Source organism: Microtus oregoni, unplaced genomic scaffold (assembly GCF_018167655.1).
Source record: "Microtus oregoni isolate MIOR12 unplaced genomic scaffold, Mior012 000004F_ref0000308, whole genome shotgun sequence".
NCBI classification, from domain to species: Eukaryota; Metazoa; Chordata; class Mammalia; order Rodentia; family Cricetidae; genus Microtus; species Microtus oregoni.
This window is the reverse complement of record NW_024543063.1, coordinates 10,743,070-10,760,802: the sequence shown is the minus strand read 5'-3', so window position 1 is coordinate 10,760,802 and position 17,733 is coordinate 10,743,070. Positions and strand designations below refer to the sequence as shown.

At 47.9% G+C, this 17,733-nt stretch overlaps 1 protein-coding gene across 1 annotated transcript; it reads left to right on the top strand.

Annotated features, from left to right (window-relative positions):
- The first annotated feature begins 7,386 nt into the window (after positions 1 to 7,386).
- On the top strand, positions 7,387 to 16,242 carry Spata3 (spermatogenesis associated 3). Its single transcript, XM_041649527.1, has 4 exons — positions 7,387 to 7,690; positions 11,617 to 11,791; positions 13,702 to 13,845; positions 16,122 to 16,242. The coding sequence occupies exons 1-3, from the start codon at positions 7,387 to 7,389 to the stop codon at positions 13,805 to 13,807; spliced, it is 585 nt and encodes a 194-aa protein (XP_041505461.1). The 3' UTR covers positions 13,808 to 13,845; positions 16,122 to 16,242.
- The last annotated feature ends 1,491 nt before the right edge of the window (positions 16,243 to 17,733 follow it).

The window sequence follows — 17,733 nt, the reverse complement described above, 5'->3', positions numbered from 1 at the left end:
AGCCCCGGCCATGGCCAGGAAGCAGGCAAGGCTTTTATTTTCCCTAACTGGGCAGAGGACGTACCTCTAATTCCTCCTATGCAAGACAGAACTCGAGGTTCTTCCTCTTTTCTTTTTTTTAAAGTAATGTGCTTCATATTGCCCTAGAAATACATACAATTTCTGTATTATGTATATTATTAAAGTACCATACATTAATTTCTTCAAAACACAGGCAAATGGAAAGAAAAATCTCGTATCAATTTGCCAAATAAAGATTCAGGGCATTTATGGATTTAAGATCTATAAAGAATAATTGCATGGGGAAATTATTTATAAGTGATTCAAAACTCATATTTAGGTGCCTTTTGTGTATTTGCTAAGTCTGACAACTCTGTACCCTTCACATAGTTTTCCCTTTCCATTATGGAGCGTTTTTACTAAAGAAAGGGGTGCTGTTCATAAGGCAAACTGTTCAGGGACTTAATTGTCCTACTTAGCAGCTTGCCAGAAACATCTTTCCCTGCCACCAGAGTGTAATGAGCTGGACTTTTAGATATCTGGAGACTGGAGTCTCCCAAACCCTTCTTTTATCCCCAGCCCAAGAGTCCTTCCTGTTCCTTCCCTGGCTTAACCTGTCTGTGCCGCTCCTGGGGACGCACCAACCTCAATTCTACAGCACAGCTAAGCCCAGGTGGGGCTATCCTCAGCCCAATGCCTCGGTCTCAGGGCTCAAACCGTGGATCTAACCCCTCCCCTTCGGACTCCTCAGTCACCAGCTCCGTCATCTTGTATGCTGCCTGGAACTGCTCAGTTAAGCCTTTTAATTGTGACACAGTGGAATGGTAACCATGGTGATCATTGTGTCAGGCTGTCTCTTCCCTCACAAGGTCGGAAAACTCATACCTATCAGAATCTCTGTCATATTTTTATGGGGTGTGCTCAAATTGCTTATATATGACAAGCATTCAAAAACCTCATGATAAAAATGTACCCAAGGAAAAATGTCTCCCGTATCTGGGGTTTGGGAAGAGGGGTAGGGGACAAAAGTGAGAGTTTTGGGTATTTGTGGAGAGAACGAGGACTTTGGGTCAGACAAACTGGACTCGAGTCCTTGCTTTGCCATTCTCTGGTTTGATGACTTTGTGTATGATAGGCCACAACCACACTGGCTAAGCCAGTGCATCTTTGCCATCGTCCAGATCTGGTTTAATCTGGTGGTTAAACTTAACCCTGAACTTCAGCCCTCTCTAGAGGCTGGAGAGAACCCATTTCAGCAGTTAAGAGCAGTGACTGCTCTTGCAGAGGACCCAGGTTCATTTCCCAGCTACACCTAACAGTTCACAAACCCCCTGCCACTCTAGTTCCAGGGGATCCAGTGCCCTCTTCTGGACTCCACAAGCACTGCACACATATGGTGCACAGACAGATGAGCAGCTATACCCATACACATTAATACAATGTTTTTAGTTAAAGACAATTCTTTCTCAAGTTAAATGTCATATGTGATGCCCAATATACCCATTAAGTACCAGGCAAATGTCTCAAATATGATCAAGACCTCTCACTCCCAAGGGTGGAGTTGGTGCTTAACCAGTCAAGTGGAGCTTTTATTTCCCAGTCACAGTTGCTCATGCAAGATGAACAGAAATGATGCATCCACCTTGAGCTGTCTTCCTCTCCTTTTCCAATCCTTCTGCTATCCAGGAGCTAGGAGCACCTTGGACCAGCAGTCCTGAAGGCACTATTGAGTGTGGCAAAGGGCCTATATCACTGACAGACAAAATAAAGGGATATTACTTCTAAGCCCTGTGTTTTTGGATCACTCCACCACACCAACTTAAATGCAACCAAGGGTTTTAAAGGTGCCAACCATTAAACCCATATTATTTAACACCAGCTGATGCAATGGGGCTCTTGTCTTTAGTACCACTTTTGCCAAAGTCTCCTTCTCCCATTAAAGGATGGGGCCTGAGAGCCCTAGGGACCAGATGACTCTCATCTGATCTTCTGCCCACCTCCTAAAGGTCTCACAGGGTCTGGCAGACCCGCCACATCTCTGACCCCCTGCCACACTGTGGCTTCAGTGTGCCACGAGCTGACGAAGGGGAATGCCCCATGACAGGCCTGTATAAGGAACTTCTGACAGCTCCAATTGAAGTTGACCTGATGAGCATCTGTAGAGGGGACAGAGCTGTTCAAATCTAGAGCGCCTGAGACCACTGCTCCTTCCCTAAGTGATTTGCCCCCAATTTAGGCCATCTTCATATACAATTGGATTAGAAAGCAAAAATGGAAACCTAGGTGAGGCTTCCTGCTGCCATGGTAACCTCAGTCTCCCCTCACGCTCAGGACTTCATCAGCTCCCTAGAGAAAGGCCAGCTGTGGTGGTACCTTTCAGATTTTCTCAGTTAAACAGAAGGGTCTTGGAGTCTGGCTGGAGTGTAGCTGAGTCTCCAGGATGGGAGCAGACATCACCACTGTCTAGTCTGGCTCAGCCAAGGCAGGTCATTCTGACTTTGCCTAGACTTGCCCTCTAGGACTTTGGACTTTTTAGTGGGATTTCAGCTCGGGGTTTTATAATTGTGAGCTTTGTGTAAATATATATGTGTATAATTTCCCGATACAAGGGTTCTCTGTAAAACAGACCTGGCTGTTCTGGGACTCACTTTGTAGACCAGGCTGACCTCGAACTCATGGAGATCCGCCTGAGTGCTGGGATTAAAGGCATGCAACACCACCGCCTGGCTTGTTTTTGCTTTTATATTTAAAAAAATTTCAAGGCTCATTTTTACAAGAAAATTAACAAAAGGAACAAATTACCCCACTACTAGAATCCAAGTCTCTGTGGTTGTGTCGTGTGAAGACCACATCTGATCCACAGCCACTGTTTTTAAAGTGTCTTCCTTTTACGTGGAGGCTTTAGCGAATCCATCCTTCTGCCTGCAAAGATGTGCCTATTGAATTCACCACACACACACACACACACACACACACACACACACACGACCCCAAGGTCAGTGTGTGTGTGTTATCCCAGCATCCAACATCAGTTTCCCCGTGTTTAGAAGATTCTCAGGGAATAGTGGGTTAGAGGCTCTTGGCTGCCTGCGGCAGGAGGTTGTAAGACCGAGGGGTATTGTGACATGCTCCAAGGAAAGGCCGTTTTTTATTTGGCCAACAGAAGTCCCAGCCCATTGGGGCAAGGGAGCCGGACCAACATGGAACAGGGGCCTGGGGAGCAGCTCTCAAGGACCCCGAAGAAGAAGGTCGAGGCTCAACCAGAGACCCCGAATCAAACTATCTCGGGTCGCGGTCGGGTGCTGCTAATAAGAGAGTTCTTGAAGCAGGAAGAGAGCTACGCGACCCTGCAGAACTTTCCGGGTCAGCCTCCGACGGATCCGAATGCTGAGCCCGCCGACAGCCAAGCAACCGACTGCCAAAGTAGTTCCAGCAGTACCAGGCGGGGACTCAAGCGTACCGGCGATTGCTTGGCATACAGGCCAGAAGCCCCGGCCGCCAAGTACAAGCGCCGCGCGGAGAAGCCGGAGAAGCCGGAAAAGCCAGAGAAGCAGCAGCTCTCGAATCTCAATGAAAAGGACTCGCCCGATTACGAGGCATCTCGAGATCTAAACGGGGCTTCCTGCTCGGAGACGGCTGAGATTGCCGAAGTAGGCTCGGAGCCCGGCAAGCAGCTGCTCCTGGTGCTGTGCCACGCGTCGGCGCTGGACACGCAGCTGCCCCGGCTGCAGCTGCTCTTGCAGCAGGTGCGCGCCCAGGACCGCCGCCCGCCAGCCGCGCTCGTCGGGATCCTCGTGCAGCCGCGGCCGGATGAGGAGGCAGAGTCGCGCCGCCGTCTGGAGGACCTGCTCTGCAGCGTTTTCGCTTCGGAGAATCCAGGGGTCGAGGTGCACACAGCAGTGTTCTGCCCCAGCCGCTCCCAGGGTGTCCTGGACGTTCAGCGCGCTGCCTGTCAAGGGCACGTGGGCCCCCTTGTGGATCGTCAGACCCAGACTGATGGTGAGGAGCCCGAGGGTGGAGACTGGGACTGTTGTTCCCCTGAGAAGTGGGCAAATCCCTAACCTCACTGCCCCGTGTTGGCACCTCCAGAAGTTTGGGGTGCAATTTGGATGGTAATAAACCAGAGTCCTTTTCCCAAGATGTGCGGGCTGGGACTATCTGAAGTGTTCAAGTTAACCCGGAGGAGTTACTTCTCCCACCCATTTACCCTACCCACAGCTTAGGAGAAACCATGATGCGGTGTTGTAGGATCTATAATAGCCCACCCTCTCCTCTCCAAACCCAGGGATGTGCCCTTCCCAGGTTCTTTAGTGGACTCCTATCTCCTGTAACTCCTTCAGGGGATAAAAATGTCAAAAAAAAAAAAAAAAAAACAGCCTATTGTGAGCCAGCCACTGTGTGAAGGGATCTCACCCCCAGGCTTCACAACAGCCCTCTAAGGTTGGGACTTCAGGAGAGTTAACTGGTTTAAAACTGCAATTTTAAGCCGGGCGGTGGTGGCACACGCCTTTAATCCCAGCACTCGGGAGGCAGAGGCAGGCGGATCTCTGTGAGTTCAAGAGCAGCCTGGTCTACAAGAGCTAGTGCCAGGACAGGCTCCAAAGCCACAGAGAAACCCTGTCTCGAAAAACCAAAAAAAAAAAAAAAAAAAACTGCAATTTTACTCAAAGCCCCTAATACCCTCCCTGTGGCCCTGGGGGCTAATTTGAGGCCTAGGGTCCTTGAGCAGTAGACTCTTAACATGAGTTTCCAGCACTCTGTTTCCAGAAGCCCCTTTTGGGGACAGCACAGAGACCAGAAAAGTGTTCTGAGCGCAGAAGCCTTGGTGCCCCATTACAGAGGCTCTGCCGTCTTTCAGCTAGTGGCCAAGCTCCCTCTCTTTAGACCAATTACCCTCCCGTGTGACACTCAAGGATGAAGGACTGCTTGGTGCCATATTCAGCACGAAGAGGCTAGCTTCGAAATAAATGGTGACACACTCATTCTAGTATCCCGAGCACACTGACAGGTCAGAACCTCAGGGACAGTTGAAGGATAGGGTATGATCACTTTTGGATAGGGTATGATCCCTCTTAGGACCTTGTAACCTCACTACCTATCCCCTCAACCTTTTAAGCCCATTCTTTTCCTAAATAGCCACTAACAGGGCTATGTTTCACATGGATAGTTTTAGTGCACCTGGTTAAGAAAAGCCCGCCGCCGCCCCCCCCCCCCCCCCCCGTGGGTCATTCCGATTGTGCCTCTCAGGGGGACTACAAAAATCCTAGTCAGTCTTTGGCAAAGGCCTTAGTAGGGAGTCTCCCAACTCTGCCTAGTCCTATTACTTTCATTCTCAACTCCTGACAGCTTGTATAAAACCTGCTGGCTAAGCAGAGCTGGGAGGAGGCAGCTGCACTGTGGCTGCTCTCTGAGAGGAGCCAGGCTCTCCCGAGGAAGACTTCTCCCAGCTTCTGAACCACGCATTTTCTCCTTAATGGGAGAAACATTCCCCAGTCCGAATTCTGTCATCCGTCTCCCAGGAACCCAAGCCTGTGTGTCCTGTGCCCTGTGGCCTCTCTTCGGGTGAAATGGAATAGCTGTTGTATGGCTAGTAGGACATTCTACCCATATAAGTCCCTGCCCCTGTTATTCTCAGCCAGGAACAACGTTGCCACCTCCTCAAAGCTCTGGGGATATTTAGCCATACCTAGAGATGTTTCTAGTTATCATGGAGGGGTGCTGACCAGTCAATACCAGAGAGGATGAAGAATTTTCTATGGTGTGCAGCGCAGCCTCCCCAGGGAGACATTACTCAACTCAGCATCAATCATGGCTGAAGTTGAGAAACTGGCTTAAACCAGGCTGAGATCCTCCATCAATATCTTGCAGTGATGAGCATCATTCAGACTTCCGGTCTCTCTGGTTCTAAATGGCATCCCCTCAACTGGTCCATCGTTCTTGCCCTGAGGAAGCCTCCACCTGCCCACTGGACCCTCTTACTCCAAACCAAACACACACACACACACACACACACACACACCGATGCCACTGATCCGAGTTTCTCAAGTTTCTAATTCTCCATACCTTTCTTCAATCTTTTCATGCAATAAACTTTTTTTTTCAATTCGTTAATTTCAAAGCCTGTATAATCTGCCTGCTAGATTCACAAAGAAAAAGAACCCTTAACTGGAATTTAGTCCTAAGTGTGCCAACAATCAGCTGGGGGTGAAGAGGCATTTGCATGTAACTTAACTTCTCTAAACCTCGGTATCCTTTTCATAAAATAATAATAATATAATTGGCAAAGTCTTTGCTGGCTCTAGAAGCCTGAAGTCAATCCTCTCATTTCATTATTGACATCTGGTCTGGCCTGAGTGTGGAACTGGCTTGCTAGCTCTCCCCTGCCCTGTGTCAGGTCCCCCCTCCCCAGCAGTTGTGGGACTCTGGGTAGGGCAGGTTACTTACCTACACAGCTTACCTAGTTAACTGAGGACGTTCTGTCTCTCACGAAGAGCACATTTTCTGCTGTGGTGGGTGACATTTAGGCTGTATTTTCAAAATGCCTTTCCTGCTTCCATCCTAAAATGAAAGTCACATTGTTGATTTTGAGGAAGATTTCATGGTCTATTTGACCCATCCAGGGTCTTAGGAGGTAGTACATCTGTTTCACCAATGTAATGAGCTTCAGACATTATCTGTTTTCTGTGAGTTGGCTTAAAGTAGAATTCTTGGTCAAATTCAAGGGTTCATATAAAAATTCAGACACACACATACCCATGTACACCACACACACACACACACACACACACACACACACTGCCCCTGGTCCCCTCCCAGGAGGAAGAGGAGAAGGAATTTCAGAGATGACAGAAGGCAGTGGGCCCTAGGAGGTAAAATGTTAAAAGAAGCCAAATCTTCAGAAAAGTTCCCTGAAAACTTACTAAACAAATGGCGACCATAGATGTTTGTGTTTGGGGACAGACATGTGGAAACCAGTGACAGAGCTGAGAGTTCCATCCAGGATGTCTCCCGTGGACCCAGGAACACGCAGTGGAAAGGTGCCCCAAACTGGTGCTCTAGTCACAGAACCAAGGGGATCCAGTTGTCCTAGGCCCACTGTCTTAATCAGGCCCTGAAGGGATAGGCCCGCTGCTGCCCCCTGCCTGTTCCGGCGAGAAGTCCTGAAAGAGACAAGATGATCCAGCGAAGACTGCCAGAGCCCTAGCCTTGGGATCCACCCTGGCTTTTGTGACCTCACAGGAGGAGGTATGGGTGACTCTTGTCTGGGGGACCTTGCTCCAGTCAAAGACCAGAGCCATACCCGTAAGGGAGACGACCTCCCTAGGGAGGGAGCCAGGAAATTCACAGCTCCATGTAGCTCCTCCGTGTTAGCCTAGAAGGATCACCATGAAGAAGGTCAAGAAGAAAAAGTCCGATTCCAGGCGCCGCCGGGAGTCCATTTCACCGCAGGCTAGCTCCGACTCCTCACAGCCTCCCATCTCGGAAACCCCACCGACATGCCCAGAACCCACCTCGCCACCGTCTCAGCCACAGCCCTGCCAGGAGTCCACCCCACCACAAGTTAACCCTGAACCTCTACCGCAACCGCCTGCACCCCCAGCTCTCCCAGCTGCAGAACGCCGGGCCTCAACGCCATGCCTGGTACCTGCAAAGGTTGAACCCAAAGCAAGCTCTCCATCCAGGAAACCAGGTGGGCAGACGTCCTGTTTAAGTACTTCTATCCTTCTCGCTGATGGGGTCCCAGACCCCAGTTCTTGTATGATGTTGGTGTACAGTTAGTATATTACCTGGGGCCATGCTTATGAAGGATGAAGGGGGAGTAACTACCAGAGAGGCCAGAATTCCTGGGTTTTGTCATTCCATACATCTGAGGTCTCACTGGTTACTATGAATACATAGTAACGTTAAACTTGGCTCTATGGTGAGACTCTCTCCTTAGCAATCAGTCAACTGTTTAGAAATTAAAGACAAACTGTCTAGAAGAAGTGAGGCTGTCATATGCCTTAAGACTACATTTTTGTCGGGCTCTTCTCATGAGAAACCTGACTAGCACAAAGAAGATAGCCCAGAGTGAGGTGACAATTTTTGAGAGAACTGGGGTTTCCTGTTTATCAGGTGGAAGATGGGAGAAAAGTTTTTCCATGTTGTCCCAAGAGGTCTGACCTTGAACCCACAGAGAGGATAGTGTAATAAAATCCAGGATTCCTGGCTAAATTCTAACTTCAGATAAACCACATCATGTTAGTATATGTGTTTCAAATAAGCATCCTGTATTTCTGTTTGCTAAGTTGTCAACCTTTCCCACAGAAGAGACTAGAGAAGAATCTGATCAATGTTTAAAACAAACAAAGCAACAACAACAACAACAAAATAACATTTTGTAGCCATCAGCTCTGTCTACAATTAAACGGCTGGCTGACTGCCAAAAAGCAATCCCTATCTGCTTGGATAGCCAATGAGAGGCCAACTTTGGACAGTATGAAGGGGAACAGTGGAGCTGGGATGCTTGAGACTGCTAAAGACAATGGCGATAGCCAATCAAACTGCCCGTGTCAGTATCTGGCACTCAAGCTCAGCCAACTAACTTAATCATCTTATCTGATGATACTGCAGGGATGGTATTATTTCTCTGCCCATTTTATAGATAAGGAAACCAGGGTTTAAACTAGCTAACAGGCCCTGGAGTAGCCGTTGGTGCTGCTGAAAAGGGGACTTCATTCTATTCTGACTCCAGAATCCTTACCCTTAACCACAGCTAACCTTCCAATGCCAAGAAACCAGCTAGTCTCTCAAGAAGAACATCTTTCTCTGACCTTTCCTTGAGCTGCGACCGGGTGCTCTGTGTCCTTGAGCAGGCCACGATCTGTGGGCCACAGCAATCCTAAGACAGTCTGAGTCAAAAGTTAATGAGAGTTCTAAATCCAAGGACTTGCCAGGACACCAATGCCTCTGTGATTAAACACCACGTCCTTGACCTGTGGTGGTTGTGTGTGACGTGAGCATGAACCATGGAGACAAACATTTCTGGATGATGACCTCAGGACCGGTGTCACCAGTAGAAGGCAAACTGTGCTGTTGCCAATCTTTTAAGTCTTGAAGCAGTCACTTAGAAGGCAGTGGGGTATTGAAGGGGTGAAGATGAGGCCCACGGCATTCGTTAGCTTTCTCATCACTGTGACCAAATGTATGAAACAGCCAAAAGTATGAATTATTCATGTTGGTTCACAGTTTTAAGGTTATCCTTGCATCATGGCAAGAAATAGCTCAGAGTAAAGCAGCCAGGAAGTGGAGAAAGGAAGGACAAGAAGGGCAGACAAATCCTGCAAAGACGTACCCTGGTATATCTTCCTGTTAGGCTCCACCTCCTACCTTTTATTAACTCCCAATAAGGCTACATTGTGAATCCATGGAAGGGATTAATCCGTTCATTAGATCAGAGCCTCCACAGATCTAATTTTTCTCCAGAAACACCTTACTAGACGCACCCAGGGGTGCGCATTACAGATATCCTTGGCGTTTTCCAACCAGTCAAGTTGATGAGATTCACCGTCACGTTCATTGAGGTTATAGTGGACACCTCATGTTGCTTCCCAGGGAATAGTCCCCCTCTGAGAAAGAGCAGGCAGAAAGGTTGGAAATATGGGCTGAAGACTTTAAAATATATAATGTCACTTTCTATAACCATACCTTTTTAATGCAAAATAATGTTGACTCAAAGCAGTACCGATCCTCCGTTACAGTGACATCATTAAAAAAGGACAATAACATGTTGGAGATTTAGAATTCAGAATATACACTGTTAGTAGGATTGTAGAGTGAGATGGGTATTCCTGGGAAGCAAGCTGGACGTTACCACGTGACCCATTCCATATCTGAGTATCCATAAGAGAGAATTAAAACCACACCCAGACAGAAACCTATATGTGAACGTCCTAACAGCACTGTTGATAATAGCTAAAAGTTGGAAACAATCCAGTGCCCACCACATGATGAATGGATAAACTAAATGTGGTATAAAATATCAGAATACAATGAAACACTACTTGCAAAGGAAAAATTATGTGCTTTATGGATAACCTCTACAACACAGGTGAACCTTAAAATATTAGTCTAGAGAAGCCAATCCTCCCAAGAGTTAATATATATTGTTTGATTTCATTTGCAAAATGCCCAGAATAGGTTAATTTATTGCCCGGGATAGGAAAGAGAGAAGTGGGGGTGTCTGATGATAGGGTGAGTTTTCTTCTTCAGGAGATGGAAGTGTCCCAAAGCTATATAGTTGTGATGGTCACACAACTTCACAAACATACTAAAGTCACATAGCACACTAATAGTAAATTAAAGGACTTGGAGAGTTATATCTCAATTTCAACTTTTTAAGCTGAAAATAAAAGCATTGTTTGTAGAATCCTTGCTTTCCCCATTCCAAGAAAACCATGTGTTCTATAGACAGACTAAGCAGGAAGTGTACTGAACCTGCTGGCTGACTAACCGGCTTTACAGCACTGAAGACTGAAGCCCTTGTCAAACCCAGTTGGAATTATCCACTAAAAACCAGCTTGGCCAGAAACAAAGGGTAACATCTTCCAGTTCTGCTAAGTCAGGTCCCAGAAGAACACAGAAATGGTAGGATTAGGGAACTGTTTCTGCAGGAATAAAGCGGTGTAATGTTTGCCTTCAGGATAAACTAGTGCCCACGACGTACATGAAATATAACAACACCAACTCCAGGGCTCTCGTTGCAGCCTCTCATGGGCAGTACCATCGCCTGCTTGCATCACTTCCTACCAGTTCCATAGGAAGGACTTCCACTGACTTAAAAGTTAGAGATCTTGCTCTCAGCACTCGGGAACCAAAGGCAGGATCTCTGAGGCCAGCCTGATCTACAGAACGAGTTCCAAGACAGCCAGGGCTACATAGAGAACCCCTGTCTTAAAAAGAAAAAAAAAGTTGGAGATCTTGAGCTAATGTCCGCTTCTTTTTTTCTTTTCTTTTCTTTTTGTTTTGGTTTTTTTTTTTTCTTTTTTAGTGTTTTTGTTGTTGTTGTTGTTGCTGTTGCTATTGTTGTTTTTCAAGACAGGGTTTCTCTTTAGCTTTGGAGCCTGTCCTAGAACTAGCTCTTGTAGATCAGGCTGGCCTCAAACTCACAGAGATTCGTCTCTTCCTCCCAAGCCCTGGTATCAAAGGTGTGCGCCACCACCACCCGGCAAGCTAATGTCCACTTCTGTAATGAACTTGCTATGTTCTTTAAGCCTCAGATTCCTTATCTGAAAAAAATGAAACCAGCACATTCCATGTCACAGGGTTGCTGTCCCAATTAAACACGGATGACAGGAAGCACTAGACAAGTGTAAGCAGTCTCTTTGCATTGCTGTGATTCTTCCCAAGTGACACCAGCCTGTAACCCACCTCTTCTTCCAAACAGCTAGTCCGCCTTGTGTTTGAGAAGGGACAGCCCTGTAGGCTAGCTGCCTTCTTATCGTTCAATCTCACACCTTTGGGGTTTCCTATGGTAACACTGCAGGCTGCCACGTGTGACTTCTAGGGTTGTCCTCAAGACTGTGCCCCACCCCCAGGAACATGGTGCCGCCCTCATTTCTCTCGTTCTCTGTCCAGGAGTGCCTCTGACCTATATGGCTCCACGCTCCTGTTCCTGTATGGCCTGCCCGGGCAGCTCTGCTTGCTGGCGTCGTCTGGGGCTGTGTCACAGCCGCATCTTCGATGTCCTCCTGCCTCGGGACTGGCAAGCCATGCCGGGGAGAGGATTCCCAAACCTTCTCACCTTCTACAGGTTCCCAAGCAAGTGGGAGGGATAAAGCCTTGAGCGTAGAGTCCCCAGGGCCAGGATCCGTCCTCAGACCTTAGTAGCAATCATGTGTAGTAAATTCCTTCAGAAACCATAGGTCTTTCCAAAGGAAAGCTTTCCCCTCTAAATATCCAATTCTGCTTTCGTGGGCAGACTCCTGTGGTACCTTTTCTCTTTTCCACAGAAGCCCTCACTCCTGAGAGGACCCCTCCACCTAGCCTATATATATATATATATATATATATATATATATATATATATATATATATATACTCCAGTCACCTGGGAGCCTTATGATTACATGTTGGTTGACCATTCGCTTCCTTTTTCGATTCATACCATACATAGGGAGCATCTATTTAGCACACTGTATGTGAATTATCCCTGGAACTCATCGATAAACCTGATTATAACTCACACACCCCTTCTACTAATAATAACAAAACCTGCCCCATTCAGAGTATGCCGTGCTGTTACCACGAACATCCATAAGGGTCATATGTTCCAGACTGGTCTGTTATTGTCAGCCCCTCCTCCATCATGGCATCACCCGGCCTTTGCCTTGATGTTCCTCAGCAGAAATGAATCTAGCCACTGTCACTCGTGGGAAGACCCTCGTCCATGTTAAGACCAGACTGAAGATGTCTTCATTCTTGCAGGGCTGCTGGGTTACTTGTTGGGGCTAAGAGAGGGGCCTCTACCCAGATGATCAGTCCCACTTGTGCTCAAGATGTCACAAAAGCCCCTGGCAAAGGGCCTTCCATGTGGAGGCCTTCTATCTTACATCAGGAGTGTGGCTCACTGTCCCACATTCTTCTCCTCTCCTTACCCTTGCCAGCTCCCTCTCCTGCAGAATATGAAACACACACACGGGGGTGGGGGCTGCTCTAGGGAACAGAACATGCCTGGCATCAGAGATACCAGCTAGTCAATCCCGTCCCATCCATCTGCTGCCAGGTGGTGATTGGGTTCCCATGGGTAAAAAGAATCAAAGTCTGCTCTAGCTGGATGCTAGGCGCCATGAGAGTCACCTAAACAAGATCTTCACCTTTCCGACGTGTTCAACCCAGGTGGTAGATAAGACACATGCATTTAGAAACCTCTACACAAAACACGTAGTGTTGGGTCCAGGAGGGCGCCTGGGAATTTTAGACTAAGACAGCGCCATGTCAGGGTCCACAGCATTGTGTGCCCAGTGTATGAGCCAACTCCAAAAGCGTCCTGGGGTCCTCTACTGCTTAAGATGAAGAGGAGGGGTCTTTTAAGCTGTAGGAAAAAAAACAAAACAACGTTCAGACTTAGGAAAGTGAGGGAAAGAGGCCTGGATCCCATGGCCAGGGAGAGACTCATGGTTTTTATTTCGTTTCCCAAGGGAAAGACTGCTTCCACAGTCTTTACCTTTTCAGAGGACTTAAAATAGGCATTCACGTTAGACAAGAATCCCTGCTTTGGTCAGCTTCCTCTCAGACGGGCTGCTTCATTTCCGGGATGTCTTCCATTTACTAGTACACTCTTTTGCTGTCCCAGTCTTTGCAGTGGTGTCTCCAATCTGTGCTTTCCTGATATCTAAATGTCTCTGAAATGCCTCCGAGAGTTGTTGTGAAGCTTAAAGGGGACGTTGAGTGGGGGATGCCTGGTACCTGGCCCGGCACATCATGGTCTGGACCACCCTCATCCTATCACCCCTCTAGGCATCAGGCCTAGGCCAGCCCACCTTCATGCCCCAGGGGTCTTGCTGGAAGCTTTATAGCAAGGGGCGGGGGCACTCGTTAGGGTACCCTTTCCTTCTTTTAGAAGGAAGATTAGGACGGGACCCTCTAAGTGCCATTGTCTCCTTCCAGGACACAGACACTAAACTTTTCTCCCCCAACCGCCCTTTCTGCTGTGCTTTGCAGAAAACCTTCAAGGAAATACTGCACTTCCCGTAACTCACGTACTTCAGGCTCTCGGGACTGTTGCTGTGTCTCTGGGAGCCCTGGGAGCTGCCTACTTCATCGCTGAATCCTTGTGAACTGAACCCCAGGCCCATGGTCCGGCAGGTAGGAGGATCGCCATGTTCCTTTCCTCTAGATAGAGCTATCTCAAGGTGGACTAGGCCTTCAGCCTGTCAGGGAAAGCTCATCATCTAGGCAACTCATTCCTGACTCAAGATAGGCTGTCCCGGGACCATTTATGAGAACCATCAGGACAAACTCCTACCTTCTCTCTTGTCCCCTGCCCTGCTATGGCTTCCCTAGCCCTATGGAAAGAAGTAGCATGGTTGGGATTAGGTTGCTCACAATTTGGAGTCTTTCTTAGAATGTCTAAGAAAACTGGCTACCCTTCTCAACATCTCTAGTCCGACCTCTCTTTGGTGGCTTAGCTCCCCTGGTGTACCCCCCAACTCCAGTGACAATTTCCACTCACACCAGTGTCCTCCAGCCTGTTCCACAAGGTTCTTTGGAATGTGTGTGATCTCTCCTGCTCCTTATATTGCACCATTTCTGAGTATGGGGATGTCTTCAAACGCCATTCCGTTTCACCTGAGCCCCCTGAGCCCCAGAAGCAGAGCTGGAAACAAGGACTGGTTATACCCAATACCTTAAGGAAGTACTCTCAGGAGAAAGCCAAGGTGGGTGGGAAGGCAAGAGCAAGAAGGGAAGGCCTCAACCTGGCTCCATGGAGCCCCAGAATGTTATTTGTACAATAGAGCCACTCCCTCAAGAGACACAAGGCTTCTCCTTCCATGTCCCTGTGCCCCTTGATCAGTATGGAACTGTAGGGGTGTAGGGAGCAAATTTGGGTCTTGGTGGAAAAATCAGTTCCTCAGCCTGAGTGCCAGCCACTGGAGGAAGGAGTAGCCCTTGGTCATCAGCAGCCAAAATCTACCATTCAAAGAGCCAATGCATCTGCTGAGAAGGGAACTGGGCGAGGTGATCGCCAAGAGCACCCACGGTCATCCCAATAGCTAGGTCTTGATCAATGAATGCTTTAAAAGTGATGGTTGAGGGAGGGAGCGAGAGCCAAGGGAGATATTTCTGCCTGACCCTGAGCCGTCTATCATCCATGGGAGTGGATGGGTGATAACTGAAGTCAAACACAGGTCTGGGAAGCAATGCTTAAAATATTTAAACATCCAAATCCCGCAAAAGGCTCCAGTGGGAGTCATTTTGCCAGAGCTCCTGATGTCCAATCAAGGGTTATCTGATGAATAATAATAGTAAACCACCCTGCCCTCCAGGAAATAGTGCATGCAGCACCTAAGAGCCTTGGCTTCCCTCTTCTTGCTTGGAGTGAGCAGGAGTTTGAGGGAGATAGTTGGTGTCTGCTGTGTCTTGTTATCATACCAGGATGGCGCCAGAAAAGTTGCTGGATTTGGAGTTAATGTGACAATCTCCAGTCTAGACTGTGCTGCTTGGATTCGGTGTTAGAAGCATGTTCTTAACTTCTCTGTCAGTGTTATCTCTAGTGGAGAGTAACAGCTCTCTCTGAAAACCACGGACATGAGGAGTCAAAGAGAGAGACTCAGAGGTGCCCTGTTCAGGGCCATGCCCCAGGATGGGGATGACAGTGGCACTAGCCACATAAAGGATGCAAGCATTTCATCTGTGAGATTCCTTGTAGCATCACTGCTTAGAAATATGGGTTTTGCGAGCATGCAGACTTAGGGTTAGATGTTCCTTTGACATCCAGTGCCTGGAGCCTGGGGCAGTTTCTGGCATCTCATTCTCTTCCCGTTAAGTGGAGATAATACCAGCAGAACGCTCTTGTTGGGAAGACTGAATTTTAAAAACTGGTAATGGCGAGATGTCTCAGTAAGTGAAGTATTTGCCTGGCAAGCATGAGGATCTAAGTTCAAATCCCCATCACCCATGTAAAAAGCCAGAACCAGCAGTGTGATCCCAATGCTGGAGACTTGCAAGCAGGAGGGTTCTTAGGGCTCTCGGGTCAGTCAGTCTAGCCGATCCCTGATCTCTAGGTTCAGCGAGAGACTACACCTTGTCTCAAAATAAGAAGGAAAGCAATTGAGGAAGACTCATCATGTTGACCTCTGCCTTCTGTACATATATGTCAATCTGCACACATGCAGAGACAGATGGGTGGAGAGGGAAGGGGGAAGAAAGAAGAGGAAGAGAAAGAAGAGGAAGAGAAGGAAGAAGAGGAGGAGAAAAGGAGGAATTTGAATTCTAAGATGACTGACTTTTTTACAAAAAGCATTTAGTTGTTGAACCCGCATAGGGAAGACTGTTAAAGTGGAAAGTTGTCTAGATAGATGGCAAGAGATTGATTAAGCTAATAACTGTGTCACTTACCTATTATTTATCTTTCCTTACAGATCCAGTGTCCATCAAAGGATCTCACTTGTCACCAAAATAGAGAAAGAAAAATACCTTGTCTCTTTTCATCATTTCATTTTATTTTTTTTTTTTGAGACAAGGACTTCCTACGTAGTCCAGGATAGCCATTAACTCCTAATTTTCCTCGCAGAGCCTGCAGAATGCTAGGGTTTCGGGTGTGTGCCACCAGACCCAGGTAGAAATCTGTCTTCAGTGTGTTTTACTCAGAAATATAAAAGTTGGATCCGGCACCCAGTCATGGAGGTGAGAGCCTTGAGGATGTTTCAGTCTGAGTAGAAACCTACCATTCCTGGCTTGGCCTCTCACTAGGGAGAACCACACTGCACACATTCAACTGGACAATGTGTTTCTGCTTTTCTCACTCTAAAAGCAAGAACGACCAGGCTCAATTCAACGCCTAATTTAACTGGTCAGCCGCACATCAGGCCAGTTAACAAGGGCAGGAGGGACAAGCTAGTAAAAAGCCTGTGTCCTGGGAGGCAAGGGCCCTGAACCTAGCAGGGCTATCTCTAGGAAATGGCCCCTCTCAGCATTACTTGTGATGGGGTCCTGATCTGTTTGTACCCTGTGACTACTTCTGGTCAGTGCTGGGTGGGCTTTTTCTTCTAATTCTTAAACTGTCAGGTAGAATCTTAGTCTACAGTAATCCCAGCAAATACTCCTGGAAGAGGCAGGTATTACTTGGAAGGGAGACAGACAGCACTGTGTCTGGTGGCACACACCTGAAACCCTAGCATTCTGCAGACCCTGCTGGTGCCACCTTGGAAGACGGCAGTAGACACCGTCAGAATAATCCCACCCAAGAGAAAACTAACAGTGAGTAGCCACTGCTACCTACTGTTGATGGCGGCCTACCAAGAAGGAGATGGCTGCACTTGCATCCTCAGGAGAGGAATCCTGTAGACAGGGAAGAGTAGATGGCAGAGAACGCTGTGCCCAAGCCTTGTGGGGCAGGTAAGGGTGGGATAAGAACCTGCTGTTCCTCTAAGAGTTGGCCAAGGGGGAAATCTAGCCAGACAGCCCCCAGTGAGGCAGGAGACTGCTCTTCCTGGAGCAGTGGATAGAATTGAGTGGATAGGTCAGGCTAGTTAGTTACTGGACGTCCCCGGAGCCTGTGAATCTTTGTTTAAGGTGATCCCAGCAAACAACACTAGTTGAGGGGACAAGTGATCGGAACTGGGGTTTCCTCCCTGAGCCCATAGAAACGTTCTCTGAGAAGTCAGGCTCTTAAAGAATGCAGAACAAGGGACCCAGGAGGATCATGTTTCTGCCCTGTGCTGTGTGTGATATGAAGAATCCCACAGATCTCAGAGACCCTGTGACCACTACTTCCGCAAGGCCTGACTCCTATGACCAAAGACAAACTCCTTTCCCTGGTATATTAATAGACCCCCTTCTGTTGTAAATGACAACTTGGCAAACCCGTGACCCTGCTTAAACCAGCCCTCTGCCCAGCACACAGGCTTACACAGCTATACTTGGAGCCGCTCGCCCACACAAGTACTTCTCTCGCTCAGTCTCCCTCGATGCCTTGTGTACCCCAGGCTGGCCGTGTCTTCCAGGACGGTCTCATGTATCCCATATCCCCTC